The sequence below is a fragment of the Mastigoproctus giganteus genome, chromosome 8 (genome assembly GCF_048544385.1).
Source record: "Mastigoproctus giganteus isolate SK-2022 chromosome 8, ASM4854438v1, whole genome shotgun sequence".
Taxonomy (NCBI): domain Eukaryota; kingdom Metazoa; phylum Arthropoda; class Arachnida; order Uropygi; family Thelyphonidae; genus Mastigoproctus; species Mastigoproctus giganteus.
The window spans coordinates 45,806,588-45,829,706 of record NC_143582.1 but is presented as its reverse complement, the minus strand read 5'-3'; the positions used below and the strand labels follow the sequence as shown (position 1 = coordinate 45,829,706).

Below are 23,119 nucleotides of genomic sequence, written 5' to 3'. Positions count from 1 at the left end.
CTTCATTTCAAGTGTTTCAGCTATTAAGAGTTTTATATATTCATTTTGTATATTAATAACTTTAGCTTTGTTAAAAAGAAAAACATGGTTCTCGTGGATGCATGAAAGGAAAGTTCAGAAGCACCTGTCCTTTTTGCCCTCACTGATGCCTGGTGCTGTTGTGTGCTTTGAAAGGTAATTTTGGGTAGAACCAATGTAAAAAGTTACATTCCCCACATGCAATGCTATAAACTATGTTGGTACGTTTCATGTTAGAGATTGAGGATTTTGTATATTAATAACATTCATGGAACATACCAGCATAGTTTATAGCATTGTAAGTGGGGAATGTAACTCTTTTTACATTGGTTAAGTAAAAGAAAAGTTACTTTTATCAGTGGTTGTTTCATTCAGGAACAACCACTTGTTTGGAAAAGTAAGAGCTGAGACACACTAAATTGAAAATTGCTTATAATGTATTGCATAGATCAGCAGTTCCCAATCGGTAGTTCGCAAACCCCTGAGAATCCGCAAATGTGTTCCATGGGATTCGCACTAAACATTCTGTAATGGCATCTGCTTAGATTTACATAGGTATATTTTTGCAAACTACAAAATATAACTAATAATAAGCAAAGTAAATTAAATATAAAGTAAAGAATTGCCAAAGAAAGAAACCACATTTCCCACAATTCTTTATAATTAGTTTACTATATTACAGTATATCAAGTTAAATAAATATGTTTTCCATACTAATTTTTTTTTAATTCTCAAAGACCATTGTTTTGTATAGGTCCTTAAAATAATTTTTATTGTTATGCAATATCGTTTATAAAAACTTAGTACTCGAAATATTTTATAATAAAAATTAAAACTATTATACGATTTCAGAGAATATAGGCTTAATGGTTCGCAATAAAAATATTATGTTGGAAGGGGTTCACAAGTCAAAAAAGGTTGGGAATTGCTGACATAGATGATAGTCCAGGCTGTATCATGAATGTCATCTTTAAAATGTTTGTTTGCAGTACTGTAGACACTTTTTTTTTCATGTTTAATAATGTTTCATTATTTTAAACAGTCAGGTAGTCTGAGCAACCAAGAGAAAATACAAATGAAGTCATACAAATGAATACATATGGAAAGCAATTTTTTATTTTATTTTTTAGAACAGCATTATATTCATGTCCAGAATGGTTGCATGATAGTTTTGATTTTATTCGATCCATCATTTAAATATTGTGATGATGAAATGCATATGAAATTTGAATTTGGAGGCCTCAATTTCATGTCAGTAGATGCAAACAAGGAGTCACAATTTGTCAACTGATTGTTACTCAGCATGAAATGATTCAGGTTTCATAAGAATCATAACTGTTAATGAGGCATGGTTTAAAATGTTTATATTTTATGTATATTACTTATTTTTTTGGAATGAAAATATTCTAGACTTTTAAAACTTGCTAAATGTACCTTTGGTCCTTTATTGGGTAGTTATGTTCCTATATGTGTTTATTAATAACTTGGTTGCATTTTTGTTTTGAGCATTAAAATAAGCTGGAAAGGAAGTTTCACTGAGATTAGCAAATAGGTAGATGAAATTAAATATGTATATATTTTTTATTAGTTTGTACTTGTGTAGTTTGTTTTAATATTATAAAATGCAGTATTTTAAATAGTTTGACTTTTATCCAAAATCCTTGTATCCATTAAACCTGATTAAGGTTTAATGATAATATGGAGATAGGTCTGTATTATTAATCTGTAAAACAAATGAAGCTTTAATTTGCTTAGTTACGTAGCTGCTGTTTGTAGTACAGCTTTACTGTATAATATTGCCAATACGTACTAAAAATTTATGAAATGTTTAATGTGATACTTAAGATTACAAAAAAAAAAAAAAAAACCACACAGGAAAGATCCTGTGGTGGCTTGTTTAGCACAGGTGAGACTCAGGTGTATTGTTTTGCAATTAAACTATTTAGTTATAGCCTTGTGTTCAGCTCATTCTTTTTTACCTGTATATAAATGATTTATCTCTTACTGGTGAAATTATGTTGTTTGATATTTCAATTCAGCTGCAGTACAATTCACCTTTGTTTTTCTAATTTTTAACAGCTTCAGTCATTGTTCTGAAAAACAAATACTGTATATATATGTGACCTCACTTAAAAACTTGAGTATTGTAAATCAGTGATGGCCAACTGGCAGCCTGCAGGCTGAAACCAGCATGCCATGTCGTTTTAAACAGCCTTTGTAAATTCCCTAGTAACCACTAGATCAAGCCAGTGGGCAATCAGTACTTGTAGTTTAGCTTTCAGTCGTTAGAGGGGATGATGCCACAAGAGTTTCTGCAGCTAATATAATTGTGTGTGCCACTCGTTTTAAGTTGTGTGAGTATCATTTTTATCTTATATTTAGTGGTTTGCTCATGGAGCTTGTAAAATATTTATATTTTACATGCAAAAATATGGTTTTTGCTATTCTTGATTTTGATGCAATATAATTTTTTGACCAATCATAAAAGAGGTTTCCAGTATACAAGAAGAATTTTTCAAGCTTATCACGCAAGTGAAATTTGACCAATTCAAGAGAAATCGAATTTTGAGATTTAATTAATTATATTTAAAGAAATTATAATAAAATAAATTTGAGTTTATCATCATATGAAAAATAGTCTTCAAGGATCAGAAATGACAAGAAGAATAAGAACAACAAAACAAAAGGTGTCCCTGGAAAAAAAACGAGATAAAATTGTTGATAAAATTTATATATATTTTTGTATTACATAGAGAACATAATTTACAAACTTGTGTCAATTAAGTTTAATAATATGTTTTTGAAGTTTAGAAAATGGACAGCGAAAACCATGCGTTCAAACTAGAATGGAGTTTGACTATTTGTCCTTACTAAGGACAACAAACCTCAGCACTTAGTTTGCCTCCAAGTGTTAGCTGTTTAAAGACATTACATGACAAATCACTGTCAGAATTGTTGTGAGAAACATTCCTGTGAGTAACGGAAATTTGCAATCAAACAGCTTGAAAAGAAACTTACACAACGAAAAAGAATATTCAGCTATGTAACAAAAGTACAAGCATCGTCAGTTTTGGCCTCTATTGTTAGATATGAGCGTGTAAAACCAAGAAATTGTTTGTGGGTGGTGAATTCATCAAACAGCGTGTTGTTAAACTGGCAGAGTTATTCGGTGAAGAAAGGGTTGCCAGAGAATTTCAATCTGTACCTCTTTCGAAACAAACTGTTACTAGGAGAACTGAAGATATCAGTAAACATTTGCTGACACCCTGAAAGCTGTTTTTGGAGATTGTCCATATTTTTTTACTAGCTATTAATTAAAGTACGGACATAACAGATATTAATCAGCTGTTAGTTTTCATCAAACAATTCATGAAGACTACTGTTTTAGAAGAATTGTTAAAAATTTGTTCTTTGCATGTTCTTCAACTAAAGGGGAGGATATGTTTTCTGTAGTTGACTGCTGTAGTTACTGATGGTGACAAGGCCATGGTTGGGACTGGTACTGATTTTATTGGACTTAAGCCAAAATAAAGTTAACGTGCTTGCCGTACATTGTATTATTCGTCAGGAGGCTCTGTGTGCAAAATCTGCCAACCTATGTGGTGCTATGGTTACTGTGACAAATATCACAAATTTGATTAGAGTAGGGAATAACTCCCTTACTCACAGGAAGTTCCTTACTTATTTAGAAGAGCTGGGCTTAGTTGGGGAAAATGTTTATTGAGATTTTACGAACTTGGACACAATAACTGCCTTCCTAAGAGGCCATGTTTCATGCTTATTTGATCTCCAACATAAGCTCCAAGATGCTGACTTTCTACAGGATTAGCATTTCCCACAGATATTACGAAACATTTAAATGTCATAAATTTACAGCTTTCGGGGGAGGAGTAGACTATTTTCCAGATGATGGGACATGTTGATGGCTTCGAGAGAAAACTTATCCTATTTAAATTTGCATTGGAAAAGAATGACATGTTCCATTTTTCAAGTTTTCAAAAGCTAATTGAGGAGGACATTCACTTTATGAAGGACACAGAACGTATTGAACTGATTTCAAGATTTTGGAACCTTTCATCAAGAAATAGAACTTTTCAGTATCCCTTTGAAGTGCAAAGTGGAGTGTCAGCCTACAGAACTGCAGTTAGAGTTATATGAACTCCAGTGTGACCATTCCTCAACAACTTAAACTGGACCAGGTGGCTCTGAGTTCTGTAAAATGCTATCTGATAGAACTTTACCCTCTACTTAGAAACTGGGCCTTAAAATTGTGCTCTATTTTTGGAAGTAACTACATCTGTGAGGTTGCATTTTCTGCAATGTCACACATCCTGCCAGTTGCAACATCCAAAATGGGAGTAGAATCTCTTGTAATTAGTTTTCAGAAACCACAGTAGTCTTATTAAAAAGTTACTTTTTATAACCTTTATGATATAATTAATCTCAGGTCTGTAATAAATATTTTTAACAAAAAGGTTTTCAGTGTTCTTTTTTATTCCCACTTCTGAGATAATTAGTTAAGATAGAAAAAATATTATGATTCATTGTCACCCTCTGATAATTTTATTATTATACTATGGTTCTCAGCCAACGTAAAGTTGCCCATTACTGTTGTAAATCAAGTAGCCAATTTAGGTTAAATTGATAAAAACCTAAATGGATGTCAGAGGAATTGATAAGACTTGCCAGAGAAGAAAAATGCATGAGTTGCTTACAAATTATTGGGTGACATAGAAGCGTATGGTGGATATCAACTACAGGCACTCCCCGACTTACGAAATACTCAATTTATGGAAATTTGCCATTATGTAAGTTTTTGTCTGCTGGTACAGACTTAAAAAAAATCCTGGAAACATATTTTGCATCCTGTAGGAATAAATGGAGGTATCGTGAAAATATCGTAATGTGAACCCAAAAACACATTTTTTTTTGGTAATTCGTTCGAAGACCTCGGAAGTTGAAATTTTCAATATATAACTAAGCTATTTATTTCTCTAAAAGGTAATTTTTATAATGGAGCGCTACTCTTTCGTTATCGTATGTTCTGTTATAAGAATCGATTTTGAACGGCTCTTTTAATATTTTTCTAAAAAACATTTCTGGAGGTCACAATCATAAAATAATAATAATAATAATGTGCACTTTCTGGTTTATTGGACTTTTCTGTTAGTGCATCTAATTATAAATGGGCAGTAAACTCAATGTCATTGCATTTGCGATAATCCTGATAACTGGAATTCTGTGGGTTTTTATGTTATTATGATGAAATATGTTTCCCCTTCACTGAAATCTTCAATCATATAAGAAACATAAATTTTCAGAATTTTCTCTTCATTCCTATTTGCTTATTACAATGATGAAGGGAAAGCACCCAACAGAAAGTGCAAGTGGTGGCATGGCAGTGCTAGGAAACCCAACAAAATTGATTTAGAAATGAAGATGAAAATTATTAAGAAGTAAGAACCAAGGCAAAGTTTGTCATCTATTGCATGGGAATTAAGTCTCACTACTTCAACAGTGAATGCAATTTCAAAGGACAGTGCACGTATAAAAGAACATGTTAAAAGATCAATGCATTTAAGATCAACAGTGATCAAAAAACAGTGCTCAGGTGCTATATAAAAGATGTAAAAGCAATTAATAATATGGATGGAAAATCAGATTCAGAAGCAAGTGCCCCTGAGTCTAGAAGCAACAAGTATTTATAAAGATATTAAGGATAAGTACGGCGAATCCCAAGTCAACTTTGTGGCAAGCAACGGGTGGTTTTATAGGTTCAAGCATTGTGCTGGTTTCCACAATGTTAACGTATGCAGTGAGGTCATCAGTGCTGATTTTGCAGCAGCAGAGAAATTATATGATGTGTTGGAAAAAACCCCTTCTAAATTTCCACAGCCATCAACCTCTGCAGCGGTGTACTTATCAGCTGGAGACGTTGATTCTGGCAATGGTGCTCGAAAGGTAAAACTTGTCTTATGCCTGTCCCCTCCCTTTTTTTGTAATTTTACAATTTTGAAATTTTTGTAATTGCACACTTTTATAATTTTACATTCGCATGAGATAAAAAAAAATTGAATAAATAATTCTATTTACATGTTCATTGAACATTTCTTTTTTTGTTTCAATCAAATTCGACTTACACAGAGTTCTGCAGAATGCAACCCTTATGTAAGTCGGAGTGCCTGTAATCTGTAATCAAGTTACAAAGGAGGTTAGGAAAACCAGCAGATTATGGGAAGTCTCTGGCAAAGAATGAAAAGAACAGCAGCAAAGACTTCTGTGCTTATACTAACAGTAGACTCCAGGTTGCTGACAAACTGAAGAGGTATTCTGCATCTACATTCACACGTGAGGAATTCTTTAGGGAAGGGGATACCAGAAGTTTATTAAATTCTAATGGGAGCTAAATGATTTTGTGATAACTGAAAGGAAAGTGTTTGAGAAATCATTGAAGCTAAACATAAAAAAGGCACCTGGGATGGTGGTAGTAGTAGTACTAATGGCAAATGATACAAGAAAGCAAGATTATATAGCATCAGCAAAAAAAAAAAAAAAAAAAACGCTAAACGGTTGACCCATTCATATTTTAAGAATTTGTCTACTTGAATTTATTCAACCCATCCACTTCCACAACAACAGATAAAAGCCTATTCCAACAGTCAGCTGCCAGCCTGAAGGAAAACTTTCACACATCTTTCTTGCAACCAACGAATTTTGTATTCCTCCTTGTGTGTGTGTGTAATTTCAGCAAGTGGAAGAATATCATTAACATTCAGCTTACTCAATCCATTTGCGGCTTTAATCACCTGAATCAGATCTCACTACAGGTGCCTAGTCTTGAGGCCATGCAGTTTGCAGAACTGAAGCCCTTTCTAGGTAAGAGTAACGTTTTGTTCCATTCACTAATCTGGTTGTCCTTCTCTGCACCTGTTCTAGCAGTTCTACATCCTTCCTAAAGTGAGGACTCCAGACTTGTATATAGTACTCAAGGTGCAGCCTAACCATGGCTTTATACAAATGGATAATCACCTCCTTATCTTTGCTAGCAAAATTTTTTTTGTATATCATTGACAAAATTTTCCATGAGCTGTGCTGGCAGCATGTCGGACTGCACAATTATCCCACGTCTTTTTCATTCTCCACTACCCAAGTATAGGACCACACAGCTGATAAATTACTCTGGGGTTACTGTTACCCATATGCAGTACCTTGCATTTGTCAATGTTAAACTTCAATTTCGATTTCTCAGCCCATCAACCCAATTTTTGTAGATATTTTTGCACCCTGATGACCCTCGTTAAACATCCTGCCAACCTCTGTATCCTCTGCAAACTTCAACATTATGCCTGATATACTTTCATCAATATCATTGATAATTATTGAAAACAACAGTGGGCCCAACACTGAACCCTGGGAAATTCGACTAATAACATTAATCCGTGAAGAGCAGTGCCCATTGATAACCAGTATGTCTTCTTCCACTTAACCATCCCTTTGTCCATAGCAGTAACTTGCCCTTAATACCACATTGCTCCAGTTTGTACAGCAGTCTTTTATGTGCAATAATATCAAAAGCCTTCCTGAAATCAAAGTATATGATGTCAAATTATTTTTTGCATTCGGTTCCTTAGTAACTGCATCATCAGATTGGTTAGACAAGACTGCCCCTTAACAAATCCATCCTGTGATTATAGTATAATTGCATGCTTCTCGAGATGGTCTGCATTTCTTCTTTAACCAGTGATTCCATTATTTTCCCTGAACAGATGTTAAACTAACAGGTCTGTAATTATGCATGTCGACTTTTGATCACTCTTTATGAATTGGGGTACATTTGCATATCTCCAGTCCATAGGGACCTTCCCTGCATAAATTTTATGGCTAAGGGTTTGCTTACCTCCTTTGCTGCTTTCCTTTATATAATTTGATAGATTCCATCCACCTGAGGTGCCTTTTTTTTTATGTCCATTTTCAACAATTTCTCCTCCACTTTCAGTTATTAGAGTTGTTTAGTTCCTCGTTGGAGTTTGATAAACTTGTGGCATCCCATTCTCTAAAGAATACCTCATGTAGATGAAAAATACCTATTTAATTGGTGCGTATCCTGAGCAGGGTCATCAACAGTTAACCCATGGGCATCGAGTGGCCCAATGTGATTCAACCGCTTCCTTCTACCATTAATATAAGTTAGAAGTCTTTGTTGCTTTATTTGCATTCTTTGCCATAGACTTCTCAAAATCTGTCTTAACTTCCTTTGTGACTTGATTACAGACTAATTTATATCTGCCTATTGGCTTCTGTATCACCTGTTGATTTATATGCATCCCGTGCACTTTTCTTCTCTACTGTGAGTTTCATCAGTTCATGTGACATATATTTAAGCCTATGCCTTGAAAAGTATTTCTTAGTTGGTATGAAAAGCCTAGTAGCGTCTGTGTTTAATTCCTTGAACCTTTCCATTTGGAATTTGCTGCTGATAACATCATCAGTTGATCCGCCGATTGGGCTAGCCAGGTGGGTAAAGTGCCTGCCTGGCAACCCAAAGGTCACAGGTTCAAATCCCGCCTCGGGCTTGGATCACAGTATAATGCAAAAACTTTGGGAGGTGCATTATGGCCACAGAAGCCAATGTGCCAACAACTAACAACAACATCAGTTGATCCCACTGTAGTCAAGCCTATTTTTGATGTTATATGCAGGTGCTGAAAAATGCTAATTTAAAATTAGCAACATCTCTCGATATCCAATTATTGAACAACATTTATTAAACTTATTTATGTTTTGCACTCACTTTACATTTTATGGCAGTGTAATAATGTAATTGTTGTGAAAAGAGTCTGGCTGGTGTACGATTGTTGCTGCACACAAGTGTTTCAAATTCACATTTCGCTTGCTGTCATTTGTTCCACTGGGTTTTCTGTTGTTTTGTGCGCTTCCCTATCAACGTACTCATGGATCATTCAGCTTCCAGCAAGACCGCACGCCACTATGTGTATCCAGAAAATCTGGGTTTCAATATGACCTTCTAGCAGTTAAATTAGGACAATAAATCCTGCGCCCTCAAGTCTCACTCAGCATGTCACAGTGAGTAAGCTCGCAGCATCAAGGATCGCATTGTGGTTGGTTTGGTTTTTTTTTTTTTTTTTTTTTTAGGAGCATTAGTAACTAAGGCCATATTGCTCCGGGATATGCGGTGGTCATTCCCTGACCTTTCTGCATCCTCTGCATTTGGTGGTGGTGGGCTCGAACCCCGGTCTAATCAAGAAGCGTGTGCTACGCACTGCTGCTCCTTCCCACCTGGCTACGGAGGCACCTATTGCGTTGTGATTTTCACCCAGAAGTACCTCTTAGATAGGAGCCCCCGGAGTGACCGCAATTAATGGTTCTTTAAAAAAATTGTTCAGTGAATTGTGTGTAACTAGATGGAATGGTCAGGATGCAAAATAGTAAACAACCAAAACAAGGTTTATTAAACATATAGGTATACAAATGAGTACAATAGAACTGGTACATAGTTTAGATTAGTTGGTATGTGATTGTTAGGTAAATTAACTGGATCAAGCATTATCTTGCTGTTAGCAATATTATAGTTTTGTAATGTTCTTCATGTGGCTTTTCCACTAATTCTCTAGCAAGTACAAAATGATTGGTGTTTGTCATAACATACAACTGTTCAATACTAGAACAGGGAACTATATTAACTTAATAGTGTAATTAGTATTTTTGACAACTAGGTGATAAGGCACATTATCTGTTAAAACTAAGGAGTAAGAAAATGGTACAACAATTGTCTGGGAATACATATATAAATATGAGGAAAGATGTCTTATAAATGCATTAAAACGTGTGCAGATGGTAGGTTCAGCTTTGGGCAATTTAATACAGTTTGTTATTAAACATTAAGGGTTGACTTACCCGAATAATTACCCGAATGACTTACCCGGATGTGCAGAATTATTCGGGTAAAGTAAGTTTTTTTTTTACTTTACCCGAATAATTCTGCACATCCTCGGGGGGGGGGGGGGGGATGTTCTGGACCAAACGTTCATTGTGGCTCTTTTCTTAGAGATTATTCTTCTGCTTCTTTGCTCACACCTATCAAAAATCGGCCAAAACTCTCACTGCTCTCTCCTTCCTGTCATGTCTCACCCAAAGTTAATGTGTTTTCTGCTTACCCCTTCCAAAATATATATATCTCTGCTTCCCCTGAACTGAAATTTCTCGTGACCTTTTACTGATCTCACGCGTCAACAATGTGTGGAAAGCATTACACTCGTGACTGCCAGCTCGTGGGATTTGACACCTAAAAATGATATGTTATATTAATGTGGTTATAGATTTCTGATTACTCAAGACGTGCTGTGTCTTGTTCTCTAATTCTACTCTTATAACAATCGTCGCCTTCCTGCCTACACCGATCTTGGGACATTACGTGTTCAACGCTTCCGTTACACAGGAGAACAGCGTGACGTCATCGACCGACTAATAGGGGTGTAATATTTCAGCGGTCGCATCGCCTGGAGCGATTGTAAATGAAAGTCAAACGCTAAGCTCCGTCGAAGTAACACTATCTCTTTTAGTTGTACTGGTAGCGGCAAAAGTATAGGGCAACTTGAGGAATGAATGCTTCTAGCAAGTAAGCGAAAGGGCTAGAAATGAAAATATTTTTCATACATTGAAGATGAGAGATATTCCAAACCCGTACAGAGGGCATTTTAAAAAAATATTATATAAAAATATATATTAAAACTTTATATTTTTAATATAAAAAAGGATTTTTCATAGTTTCATTTATAATAGATTTAAAATAAGTGGCATCAAAAACAATGCCGACCGGGCTAGCGCTGGGTGGGTAAAGTGTGTACCTGGCAACCCAAAGGTCGCGGGTTCGAATCCCACCTAGGGCTTGGATCAGAGTACTGCAAAAACGTTTGGAGGTGCATTATGGCCACAGGAGCCAATGTGCCAACAAATAAAAAAGAAAAATCAAAAACAATTTGATTTATTTCTTGCTGTTTTTTTTTTAAGGTTATAAAAGCGATAACTGTTTACTGAATGCACCTGTGATCTTCAAAAATCTGTGACCAATTGGGGTTAAGAAACTTAACCAAATGATAAATTATCACACCATGACATAGTGGCTGACAAAATTCATTGATTCAAAGCATCATTCATTGCAAAACCAGAATAACCATATAGAAATACCATAATAACACTGGGGAAAAAATAAATACCTTCTTTATTTCTCTATTTATTTATATTTATTTTATAGAATTGTGTTTTTGTATTTATAACAACTGATGTTATAAAAGATTTAAATGTTATATAAGATGGTCATATTCATAAATCAACGGTCTGAGGCGCCTCCGTAGCCAGGGGGAAGGAGCAGCAGTGCGTAGCACATGCTTCTTGATTAGACTGGGGTTCGAGCCCATCACCACCAAATACGGAGGATGCGGAAAGGTCAGGGAATGACCACCGCATATTCCCGGAGCAATATGGCCTTAGTTGCTAATGCTCCAAAAAACCAAATAACAAGTAACAACAAAGTCAACGGTCAGGCTAAGAGGTACCTTAAAACCATCTGTCATAGCATCATGTGACTAATAATAACCCATGCATGGACATGGCGGTGATGCTTTGGAATTCTTTTCTACAATAATAAGGCAGACCTCTACTTAATTTAAATATTGTGGAAATGCAAGCTTTCAACAAAAGAAATTATTTTATTTTATTCATTTTTTATTTTGTCACTATCAGTTGAAATCATTGATGTCCACTTCTTGTAGAGGTAATAAAATTTTTATAAATTCAAAAAACAAAATAAATGCAAAAGTATAAGTACCAATCTATTGTTTTACTTCGTTTCCCAGTGCTGTGGATAGTTAAAAATCATCATAGCATAACCAGGGCAAATGTGATATTTTATGGCCTTTCAAGACAAGCACTCTGAAAATGGTACTGGTTTTGGTCAAACTGGTGTGTATTATCATTTTAACCATATCGCACATCCTATGGAAAAGTGACACAACTCAAAAAATGCAATTTTTCAGAAAATCAAAAACAAAGAAATCAGAAAAGATTTCCTCAATTGTGGGCATTAATAATAGATTAGAAAAAAATTACCAGCTTGATAAAGTGCAATAAACCTTTCTAACAGATTTGTGTTACCATGACTACCATAGAGGCCATACCATGACTTTGAGTTGTCACTTTTTTTATTTGTTGTTTATTTGTTTTTTTTTCAGTTGTGGCACTTTTAATATAGGAAAGGACAGAAAAATTAACCATTTTGAAATAGTTTAGACAAAAATAGCATATTTTGTTAATTAATGAAAATATATTTTGAATTGAACAATGTAACAAAAACACAAATATAATTTTAATTAAAAAAATACAATAATTCTCTTATTAATCAAAATAAGGTTTAGGGTTTGAATGCTGAAACATAAAATGGTTCATAGCTTTTAGGGATATGATTTGTTTTAATCAGGTCCAGGATATCTGATTTTTATTTTTTTATCTGGAACTTGTATCTTCTTGGTGTATGCCGATTTCTCGATAGTTTAGCCCTGCGACGACTGAAGTCTCTTGTTAGTCAATTTTTTTTACAGTCCTCTTGCTTGTGTGACATTTTTATGAAGAATGCACTGGGACTACATTTTCAACCTTCAGTATTTTGCCTAACTTTACATTTTCACTGTATCCCATCTTTGAGTTGTTCCCATGATGCTGACAAATGTTTTTAAAATCGATGAAATCATCATGGGTATTTCAGTTACTCTATACGGATTCCTTGTTTCTTAATGTGCTAATGTAGCATACTGCCAAGGAATATAAATTTGTCCCGATTTCAATGTTACTTTACGGATTTTTTATATCACAGAATGCACATTATCCCTTTCATTTTGCGTATGTCCTGTAATTAGGAACTTTTGTGTGATGGACTCAGCTTGAATACTCAACATAGATCAGCATGTATGTACATGGCAATAGTGAAGTTATTCTTCTGTTGTCAAATACAGTTGTTTGAGTAGGTTTTCTCAAGATCAGTACTGTTGCGGATCTGGCAGTCTAAATATTTGTAAACGTAAGTGTCCATTTCTGTGGTCTCCCAGTTACCTTCGCTCCCATGCCAGAAGAAACACTGTACTTTATCACTTTTAAGTTCTGAAATTGTAAAATTATAGTAGTTTCATTTAGATTTGTAATAGAATAAGAAAATATCACCAGTCACAATTAAAAAGATGTAGTTTTACCAGTGCAACAAAGATAATCTTGTCTGTTACAACTGTTCCGCAAGTTTTTCTCCGTTGTAGTGTGTGCTTGCCAATGTTCCCCAGCTTCTCTGTTATGGTGTGGTATGTTAGTTGGTCAAAATTAGCTGGGAGCCAAACGGTCTATGGCAAGAATGAACACTAATATTTACATCCAGAGAAACCTGGGTTTCATATGATTGTCTAGCGATTTATATTAGGACAAAAATCTTGTGCCCTCAAGACACTCAGATTGACACTGAGAGCAAGGTTGCAGCATCGAAGATTGCGTTGTGTTCACACTTTGAAACCCTTTTCTAACTTAATTGGGCTCCAGAGTGCCGCATTAATTATAGCTCTTCATCAATAACCCATCCAGGGAGTTATGTGTTGTCAGAGAGTAATCATAAGGCAAACATTAACAAACAAAACATGGTTTATTACACACAACACAATAGGTTACATAAGTGAGTAAATAAAATCATTATCAGGGTCGTTGGTTTGGCCAGGATACAATTATTGTTTGTACATCATGTCACTGTCACATTTAGGCATGTCTAATGGCATTCTTCATGTGATATCCGTAGGATAGGCGTACTCGTACTTGGGCGAACCTATCTGCGTCGGGCTGCTCGATCACTCTAGTGTAAATTTAGTAGTTGTCTAAATTCAGTAGATATTACAAGTATCAAGATACTTAAAGGAGTAAACTATGTTGTTATAAATACCTAAGTGCTAGATATAGTAACACAGGCACTCACTAGATGTAAAAGTTGAGAGGAGAAATGCGTGTAACCCATGAAAGTATTACAACGGGGCATATGTCTATGTTAGCAGTCAGTATCATTAAGTATCAGATTAAACGAGAGTGAACTTACCATTAGTCTTCTCGTTCATCTCCGGGCTAGTCATCTCTGAGCAGCAATTTCTCATCTTTATTCTTTTAATCTTGCCTCCTCCGTCCTCTTATTCTTGTCCCTTGTTCTCGTCTCGAAACCACGAGCGAAAAAAAAAGACAAGGTCCACGATTCTCCCGCTCCTCTCCTTTTACTCTTTTTCCTGTTCGGGACTCTTGCTTTTCTGATTCCACAGCCAACAACCTCACCTACAAAAAAAAACCACCCGTTCTCTGTCCTCCCCTGTACATAATAGGTCCCCCTCCTTTTTCTCACCCCCTATATTGGTCCGGGTTAAAATTTTATTGAAGTGAGTTCACACTCGGGGACTGTCACTTTCGGACACCTGACCAAACCAAAGGGTGACTTAACGTCGGGGGTGAGAGGAACTCCATATTTGTACGGGACTGTGTCTTCAAACTGAACAGAGGCCGTCGGACATAAAGTTCGCCCACTCCGACATACCGAATGTTCAAACAACAAATACTCCGTAAATACTTGATTCGGATTACATCACACTTGTGATTCTTACGGGCGTAACTCCTTTTTTCCCGGCAAGTGTCGCATCTTTCTCGTTGTTTTCGTAAACAATGCACTCCCGACACTTGCTCACATTCATTGAATAAACGACCTCGAGCTGTCAGCCAGCCGGTACCTAACGGTGATATAGGGTTTCACAGCTGTGGTGTTGATTGCTCGTGGGTGAGCGAAAGCAAAGGGGCTTTCACGAGAAATGGCAATTGTATCAAGAAAACATAGTCGTTGTGGAGGTATAGGGCGACTGTTTTATATCTTTCTCTTTCAGGATGAATCACGACGAGTAAAAATGAATGCATTTTTACACAACTCTGATGTGTCACTTTTCTACTGTGACCAGTGGCGATACCTACTTTGTGGAAAAGCGACACAACTGCACTCCACTGGCTCAAAACTGGAGTTATAAATATAAGTTTTTTCCAGGATGTAGAGTTCAAGCTGGTGCATCCTCCTGTTATATTAACTTGAATTCAACAATTTGAGTTCTGTTACTTTTTCATACAACGTGCAATATGACTAATACTAAATTGGACACATGAGGTTTTCAAATCTACGTTTAGACTCTAACCACCATGAGAGCACATTCTAGATTTTAAAAGAGTTCATATGTGACACATTTCTTGAAACAACCTTTAGAAATGTATATGTACTCAACAATGGATAACTAAGATAAAAATAAAGTATTCATATAGGGCTACCTTATAATGATTTAAAATTGGGGTGTTTTTACACACTTGTGACATGACTCCATTTTTATCCCAAAATATAGTTAGCATCACACTCCTTTGGGCAAGAATATCTTGGAATTTCATTCAGCTTTGGAAAGCTTAAACAACAACACCAGTCTTTACTGGATCACTTACTTTCATGCTGAAAGTAATTCATTTGTGATCCATCCCAGGTTACTGTGCAGTCTGTAAATTATCCTCTTTAGTACTAGAAACAAAATAATGTAAGGAAACAAGCTTATATCATCAGCCAAAAAAAAAAAAAAAAAAACTACCCTCATTATCTGTCCATTCCCTCCAATCCCTCCAATAATTATTGTACTCATTTCTTACATTTATTAAAACCACCCATTTCCAAAACATCAGATGGAAGTTTGTTCCAGCAGCTTTACTCTCTGACTGAAAGAATTTTTGCACATATATTCTGCAGCCATTCTTTTAAATTTGCGTTGTCTGAGCCAGAATAAGGATGACATCAGCATTTGGTTTACTCAATCCATTCAAAGCCTTAAACACTTCTGTCAAGTCTCCTCATAGGTGCCTAGTTTCCAGATACTTCAGCTCACATCTGGTGAGAATGGGCTTGGCACACCTAGGGTCCTGAGCTGGATATCATCATTCTTCCCTTTCTTGATGATTCCTTTCTACTTCTGACTCTCTCTCTCTCAGGGTAACTCGGGAATTTTTTTTTGGCTGGTGCAGCATAAGCCTCAGGCTTCCTTGCACTACATGACTAATAATAATAATAATTTGCAGAAATAAAGTCTTTCTTGGTAAGAATATCCTTTTGCTTCTCTTCTTTGCACCTATTCCAACACATCAACATTCTTCCTAAGATGAGGCTTCCAGGCCCAAGATCCATCATAACCATTGCCTTATACCACAAAATAATCATCTCCTTGGCCCTACTGGCAAAATTCTTGTATATCATTGGCAGGATCCCATGTGCTGCACTATCAGCCTGTCTGCACTGCCTGAACATCATGTTGGACCATATAGATACCCATAGGCCTTTTTCATTCTCCATCACCTTGAGTGTTTTGCCTCCCAATTGGTGTTAGTCTAGGATTAGACTAATACCAATTGGCTTGTATTTATCAACATTAAACTTTAATTTTCACTTCTCAGCCCATCTGCCTAGTTTTAGTTCTTGTGCACCTTCATACCCCGATTCCTATTATTAACCACCCATCCAACTTTTGTATCATGAGCAGACTTAAAACTTGATACGCCTTTGTCAATATTCTTAATAAATATTGAAAACAAGGTGCCCAGCACTGAACCCTGAGAAATTCCATTAATATCATTAGTCCATCAAGAGCATGGTCCATTAACTGATGAGCAAAAATGTTTGAATTTTGTTTACCCAAAAAAAAAAAAAATTAAATTAAAAATTTAAAATATCTATTGGTTTTGGTTGGTTTCATTTTTTTTTTTTTTTTTTTTTAAAGAGCATTAGCAACTAAGGCCATATTGCTCCGGGATATGCAGTGGTCATTCCCTGACCTTTCCGCATCCTCCGTATTTGGTGGTGATGGGCTTGAACCCCGGTCTAATCAAGAAGCATGTGCTACGCACTGCTGCTCCTGCCCATCTGGCTACGGAGGTGCCAAAATATCTATTAAAAGATGTTAGTATTAATCTAGTGATGGTGGCAGGTTACTTGACAAGTGCTGCCTCAAAAATAGCATTCCTGTTTAATAACTTAAATGTTTCCTACCTTCCTGAATGTAGTCAAACTGGTACTGCAGCAATGTCTATAGTGATCTTATTTATTTATTCTTTTTTTTTTTTCTTTTTTTTTTTACGGTTTTTGTGCAGAAATTGCATCTGAGAACCTTTCAGGTGACTTGCGACCATATTGCAACTATGTGGTTTTTTGCTTGAAGAGTGACATAGCACTGGAATCAGCCAATGAATGTTTCATTTATAGTTTTAGATTACTTGGTTTTCTTCTCTGAAAGATTTATTATTGTAATATTAATTCACATAGTAAGATGAGAACACAAAACTCAATATTCTTCTCAAGATGGATGCTATTCTATGTGGAGCATATGAAAGTTGAAGTAACCTGAAAACAAAAGTAAATAATATTGAATAGATATATTTTTTGTAATTTTATGCAGAATTATTTATTTTGTTGTTATTATTTATTTATTTTTTATTTTTTTGAAAATAAAAAATGACAATTGCCAGGTGACCTGCCACTGTCTTTGCTACATTTGTGGTGTCATCACTGTTTGGTTAATTTTATTTCTTCATTATTGGTTTGACTTTTGATCTGCATCATTAATTGTTTTGCTGTAAAAGTTTGGCCATGAAAAAACAAAGCATCTCTTGTGTCCAATTTGCAGTGCATTGACATTTTATTGCAGTGTCTGGATGGCTCAATTGTCGAAGAATGTTGACTTTTCATTTTTACAGCTTACGTTGCATAGAGCACTGAAGAGCACTCTGTTCTACACAGCAACAGTAAGATATATCCAAATGGAGCAATGAAGAATATGTGTAAAGTGTACCAGAAGGGAGTTTTATTTTAAAAAATTAAAAATATTTTCATTATAAGAAATGGATTTTTCACAGTTATATTTATATTATAATTGATTGAAAATAAAAGTGATACAGTTTTCTAGTTTGCAATTCTTGGTTGAAATAAAATTAGTGTGCCTGCTAAGAGTGTTAATAACTATCTGTCTTGCCCCTAACACCAGGCCCCATTTTGTACAGCAAGTCTTTCATGTGGAACAGTGTTAAAAGCTTTACTAAAATCAAAGTTTGATATCAAAATTATTTTTGCATCCAGTTCCTTTATCACTGCATCATGTTATCCAATCAGATTGGTCTGACAAGATCACCTCTCAACAGATCTATGCTGTGACTACTATATAACTACATTTCTGTCTAGATGGTCCTGCATTACTTCTTTGATCAGTGACCCCATAATTGCAGATCTCTACTTCAAATAGCTCATTCTGCTTATTTTCAGAGGTGTTTAGTTGGATTGTATCTGATGACCGGGAAGACTGCCACGGTATGCTGAATCCACAATTCAGCATACTGTGCTGAATTCTGTGCAATTCTGTCCTTGTGACTTGGCATGTTATATCCTATTGAAAGAACAGACATGAAGCAATATGCCTTGAAGATTTCCAGAAAACCTGTGGCATCCAAATGATGCTTCATTGGTATCAAGGGGACAAGTGTGCTCCACAAAACACTTCCCATACCACTACTTGCCACCAGCCTGCCATGCTATACCTTGGAGGAAGGGTCCATAGACTGCAAGGTTTTGTCATTCTGGTCTTTCTATCAGTTAGAAACCACAGGAACTTGGATTCATTAGATTGTGATGTTTTTCCAAATTCTCCAATATTGGTGTTCTTGCATGAACTGTGAGTAATAATACCTGTTTAATTTTTGTTGACATGAGTGGAATACAGTTCATTTGTGGGCTGACATACCCAATCCGTGACAAAGGGTTGTCCATTCTGATATGCCCATTTTGTTATGCTGTTGCACTGAGTTGTTATTTGACTGACTGTGTAAGTTTTCTGTTACTCTGCTCAAGTCTTATCAGCCTCCATTGATCTCTTGCACCTTATTTCTGACCACAGGATCACTATTGGCTGGATATCATTCGGTTATTCGATCAATCTCAGGGATCTTGGGAAACCCCAATGAGGTTACAGTTTCTGAGCTGCTCATACAGCACTTGTAGCACTGACTACCATGCCACGTTCAAAGTCACTTAAATCTTTCATCTTACCAATTCTCACACTTAATTGCACACACATATATCTACCCAGCTATTTTATATCGAATCTTTGGACACTTGAAAGGAATGTTCCAATTTTTGCTAAGAGCGGATGTACCTAATATTATATAACCAGATTATTTACTTTACTTTACTTTATCAGGTACTTTAGATTTTTCTTCTGTTTTTGTAGCAGCAAACTTGTGGCTTGTATCATGAGTGGGCGGGCCAGGCAGTACCCAAGATACTGATGTCCCATGGCATCCAAGGCTTCCTTTTGGTATTAGTGTCATTTTTGGGCTGCCACTTTTCCAGGGTACCATTTTCCAGGCACTGTCTTTGTGTTTGTCCAGTTCCTTTTCATTTGTACTGGGCACAACCTTTCACAGCATATTTTCATGCTTCAAGTCTAATTATTTTATACTAGTTCATAGTTGTGCTGTTTCTGCTAAAATTTTGTCTTATTTATATAAAGTACATTTTAAGATCAACTCAGAATTAGTTGATTACAGCAATTATTTTTAATAAAATGTAATATTATGTGTGAAAATTGCATTTCTTTTCCTTTTAATAGTTTGTTCTATGATTGAAATTGTTAAAAATACAGTTATTAATTAATGAAACATGGGATCTCTCTCAGACTACACATTTCTTGTAACTTTACCATTTGTACTGCTTTAGCGTTGCACTGTATTGTCCCAGTAAAACAACTGGAAAGATATTTCATGTATATCCATATGTAATGTCAGTGCATTTCTTCCGTGAAAATAATTTTCCAGATATTGCTTATCCAATCTTGCTTTGAGTTCCGCTTCATTTATAACATTTTAGTTAACTGTGTAGTGTGGTAACCTCTAAAAAAATGTTTTTTCATAGGCATGCCTGTGAAAATTACTATCAGTTTAATTACTTAAAGTAATTATTGGCCTGTTTATGGATGGTAATTTTTTTGAATTTTTATTATGGTTTTTTTGGCAGTCATGATCCAATTTTAATGATATTTAGTATAATTTTAAAGAATGCATGTAGTTTCATTTCTCCATGTATTATTACTATTTATTATTAAAAATGCCTTATAGTAGTTTGTTTATTATTTGTTTTTATTATTTGTATATAAAGTTTTGTTTATTATTTGTATATAAATAAATTCATAAAGTAAGTGAATTAATTATGGTTACCTCCCTTTTGAGATGTTCTTTGTTGGTATTTCATGAACAACATGTAAATAAATGGTCCTTTCATTATCTGCCTTGATGGAAGAGATATGTAAACTCTGTTAGATGAATTTGTTAGCTTAATTGTTTTAGTGTTGAAATGGAACATGTTGATGGTTGCTTATGATGATTGACAAGTTAGTTTGTAACAAATGAGATTGACAGTACAGATATATTTTGGTATTGATAGTTTGCTATGAAATATGGAGTAGCATTTGCAGCCAGACCAGACTAATTATGAAACTGTTATTGTCTATGTAAGTTTTGTGTACTACTAATAATAATGATAGTAATCATGTTATTATGATAGGTATTATTAACTATATTGAGAGACTTAAATGGATTATAATCCATCTTCAGTTTTGTGGAATGGATTGTTTTTTTTTTTTTTTTGGAAAATGATAAATGACCAAAAATTATATTTATTCATTGCTCTAAATTCATAAAAAAAGTGTTATTTCATATTTAAAACCAATGATATTTATAAATATGTTTGTTTGGAAAGATGTCAGATAATGTAATTAATATAAATTTATTTAAAAAAAAAAAAAAGCATGGAAATGCAATTTGTGCTTAATTTGGCATTTAATTCACTGATGAAGGTTTTATATTCTGGCATTATATTATACTTATGTGGTTTTATTAACATCAGTGAATTTCATGATTGTGTATTTCATGAGCGGAAGGAATGGTGATAAAACGGATGTACTTAACGTCTATCCAGATTTTACTTCCGTGTTTATTGTAACTTGATCTTGTATCCTACTGTTATCAAAAGTTGACTGTTTATCCATGACTGACTACAAATGATAGACTACATTAAAATTTTCCAGCACACATTGTTAGCACATTATTCCAGCACACATGTATATTACTCATAAAAAAGAAATTCAAGGTTTGTAGGAAGTTTACAATTTTGGTGGTAAATTTGGTATTATTATACTGTACGGTTAAAATTGTATGAAATTATAGCAGTTTTAACTTCCATAAAAGGTGACAAGTTAACATCCTTGACAACAAATCAAGACAGTTTTACTTATTTTGGTGTAACATTCTCTCTGGATGTACTGACATCCAGAGTTTTTTTTTTTTTTTTTTGAGACCTTTGTTTTTCAAAATTCATTAGTGACTCACTATGTTTATTATGAAGTTGCAGGGGCAACTTCATAATAAACCTTCTGAACAGTGACCTGAAAACTTCAGGACATTCATCAATATATGCCATCTTATATTACAGCAAGTGAAAATATGTGCATTGGGTACCATTTGGTATAAATTTTTTTCGAGACATTCTATTCAGTTTTCGACATTGTCAAATTATATTAATTTTCCTTTGAAACTTGTTTGGCCTATACAGGTAACCCTCGTATAACACGGTAGTTAGGTTCCTATAAAATCTTGTGTAGTGCGAAATCCGTGTTATACAAGACTAAGAACCAGTACAAAAGGGGGGGGGGGTTACGTTCCAAGAGCTAACAAAAATACACCATTCTAGATTTCATGTATCTTTTGCTCTCTTTAAAAAATCATTAATCTAGGTTTGTTTGCTTTTGCTTGATAGATGTTTGTAAATTTCATCATATGGAACTAAAGCATTTTGAAGCTTCCTTTAGAACTTTGGGCTCCTTTCAGTTGAAGAATCTGAATTCAAAAAAAAAGATTCTAATTGCTCATCTAACTTTATTCCTTTCCGTATACTTTTTAGTATAAAATTTGAAAGTTCAGCAGAATTTTCAACTGCGTTGTCACCCTCTGAATTGATTTGATTTGTCTCCAATGCCATTTCCACCAAATTCGCTTCTCCAACCTCTTTTTCTACCAGTAATTCTTGAATGTTTTCGGTAATCATATCTTTTTCTCTTTTTTTTTTAGGAGCATCGGTGACTGAGGCCATGTTGCTCTGTGTATATTGTCTATTAATTGCGTGTGTTCTGATGTAGATTTTCTATTTTGCTGGATGAAAAACCAGTTTCCGGGAGAAGAAAAACATACTCTCGCCTGAGACTGACTAGCTCAGCCACGTTGTGAAAAAGACCCATAAAAATTCCTCCCATTATCGACAGATTCAAACTTAGGTCTTTTCCACCCAGTGTGGCGAGGACAGTGATTATACCAACTTTGCTACCCACAAGAGCTTCAGTGGTCATATCATCAAAACCTTCCCCTCCTACCGACTTAGCAAGTTCTATTATTGCACAGATTCCGTTTTCTGCCGGTTCAACCATATTTCTTGAATGAACTGACTCTGGCTGTACATTTTGCCAACATGCATTTAATTTTGACAGTTTTACTTCTTTAAGGGATAAAGCTATGATTCCGATACAGCCCACAATTGAAAAATGTTTATATGCTTCCATCACTTCAATTTGGAATGAATTTTTTCCAAAATCCATTGTAATGATTTTCTGATGTTATGAGTTTCAAAGGTAGATATAATGCCTTGATCTAATGAAAGAAGTTGTAATAGGTGATAGGAACATTACTTCAAAATTTGGATGGCCTGGCACATTATCCAATAGTAATAAAACTTTGAAATCTAGATTTTTGCATAAGTTCAATAGTAGCACATGTGGATTTCCCAACAAAGTAAAATATGGGGATTTCACAATTTTTTTTTTTTTGCGTAACCATTAGCGAGCCAAAAGCGGCGATTCACAAAAAAAGAATGGAAATTTTGAAAAATTATATTCAATATAATAGCACAGTTTTCTCCGCG

The 23,119-nt window shown here is 35.0% G+C and overlaps 1 protein-coding gene across 1 annotated transcript in view; it reads left to right on the top strand.

The window, feature by feature from the left end:
* LOC150081504 (beta-1,3-galactosyltransferase 1-like) overlaps positions 1–17,958 on the top strand; it is a 92,306-nt gene extending 74,348 nt beyond the window's left edge. The window contains exon 4 of the mRNA XM_090379453.1: positions 17,860–17,958. Coding sequence (XP_090235579.1) covers positions 17,860–17,873 — 14 coding nt within the window. The 3' untranslated portion in view covers positions 17,874–17,958. The remainder of the gene's footprint in view (positions 1–17,859) is intronic.
* The last annotated feature ends 5,161 nt before the right edge of the window (positions 17,959–23,119 follow it).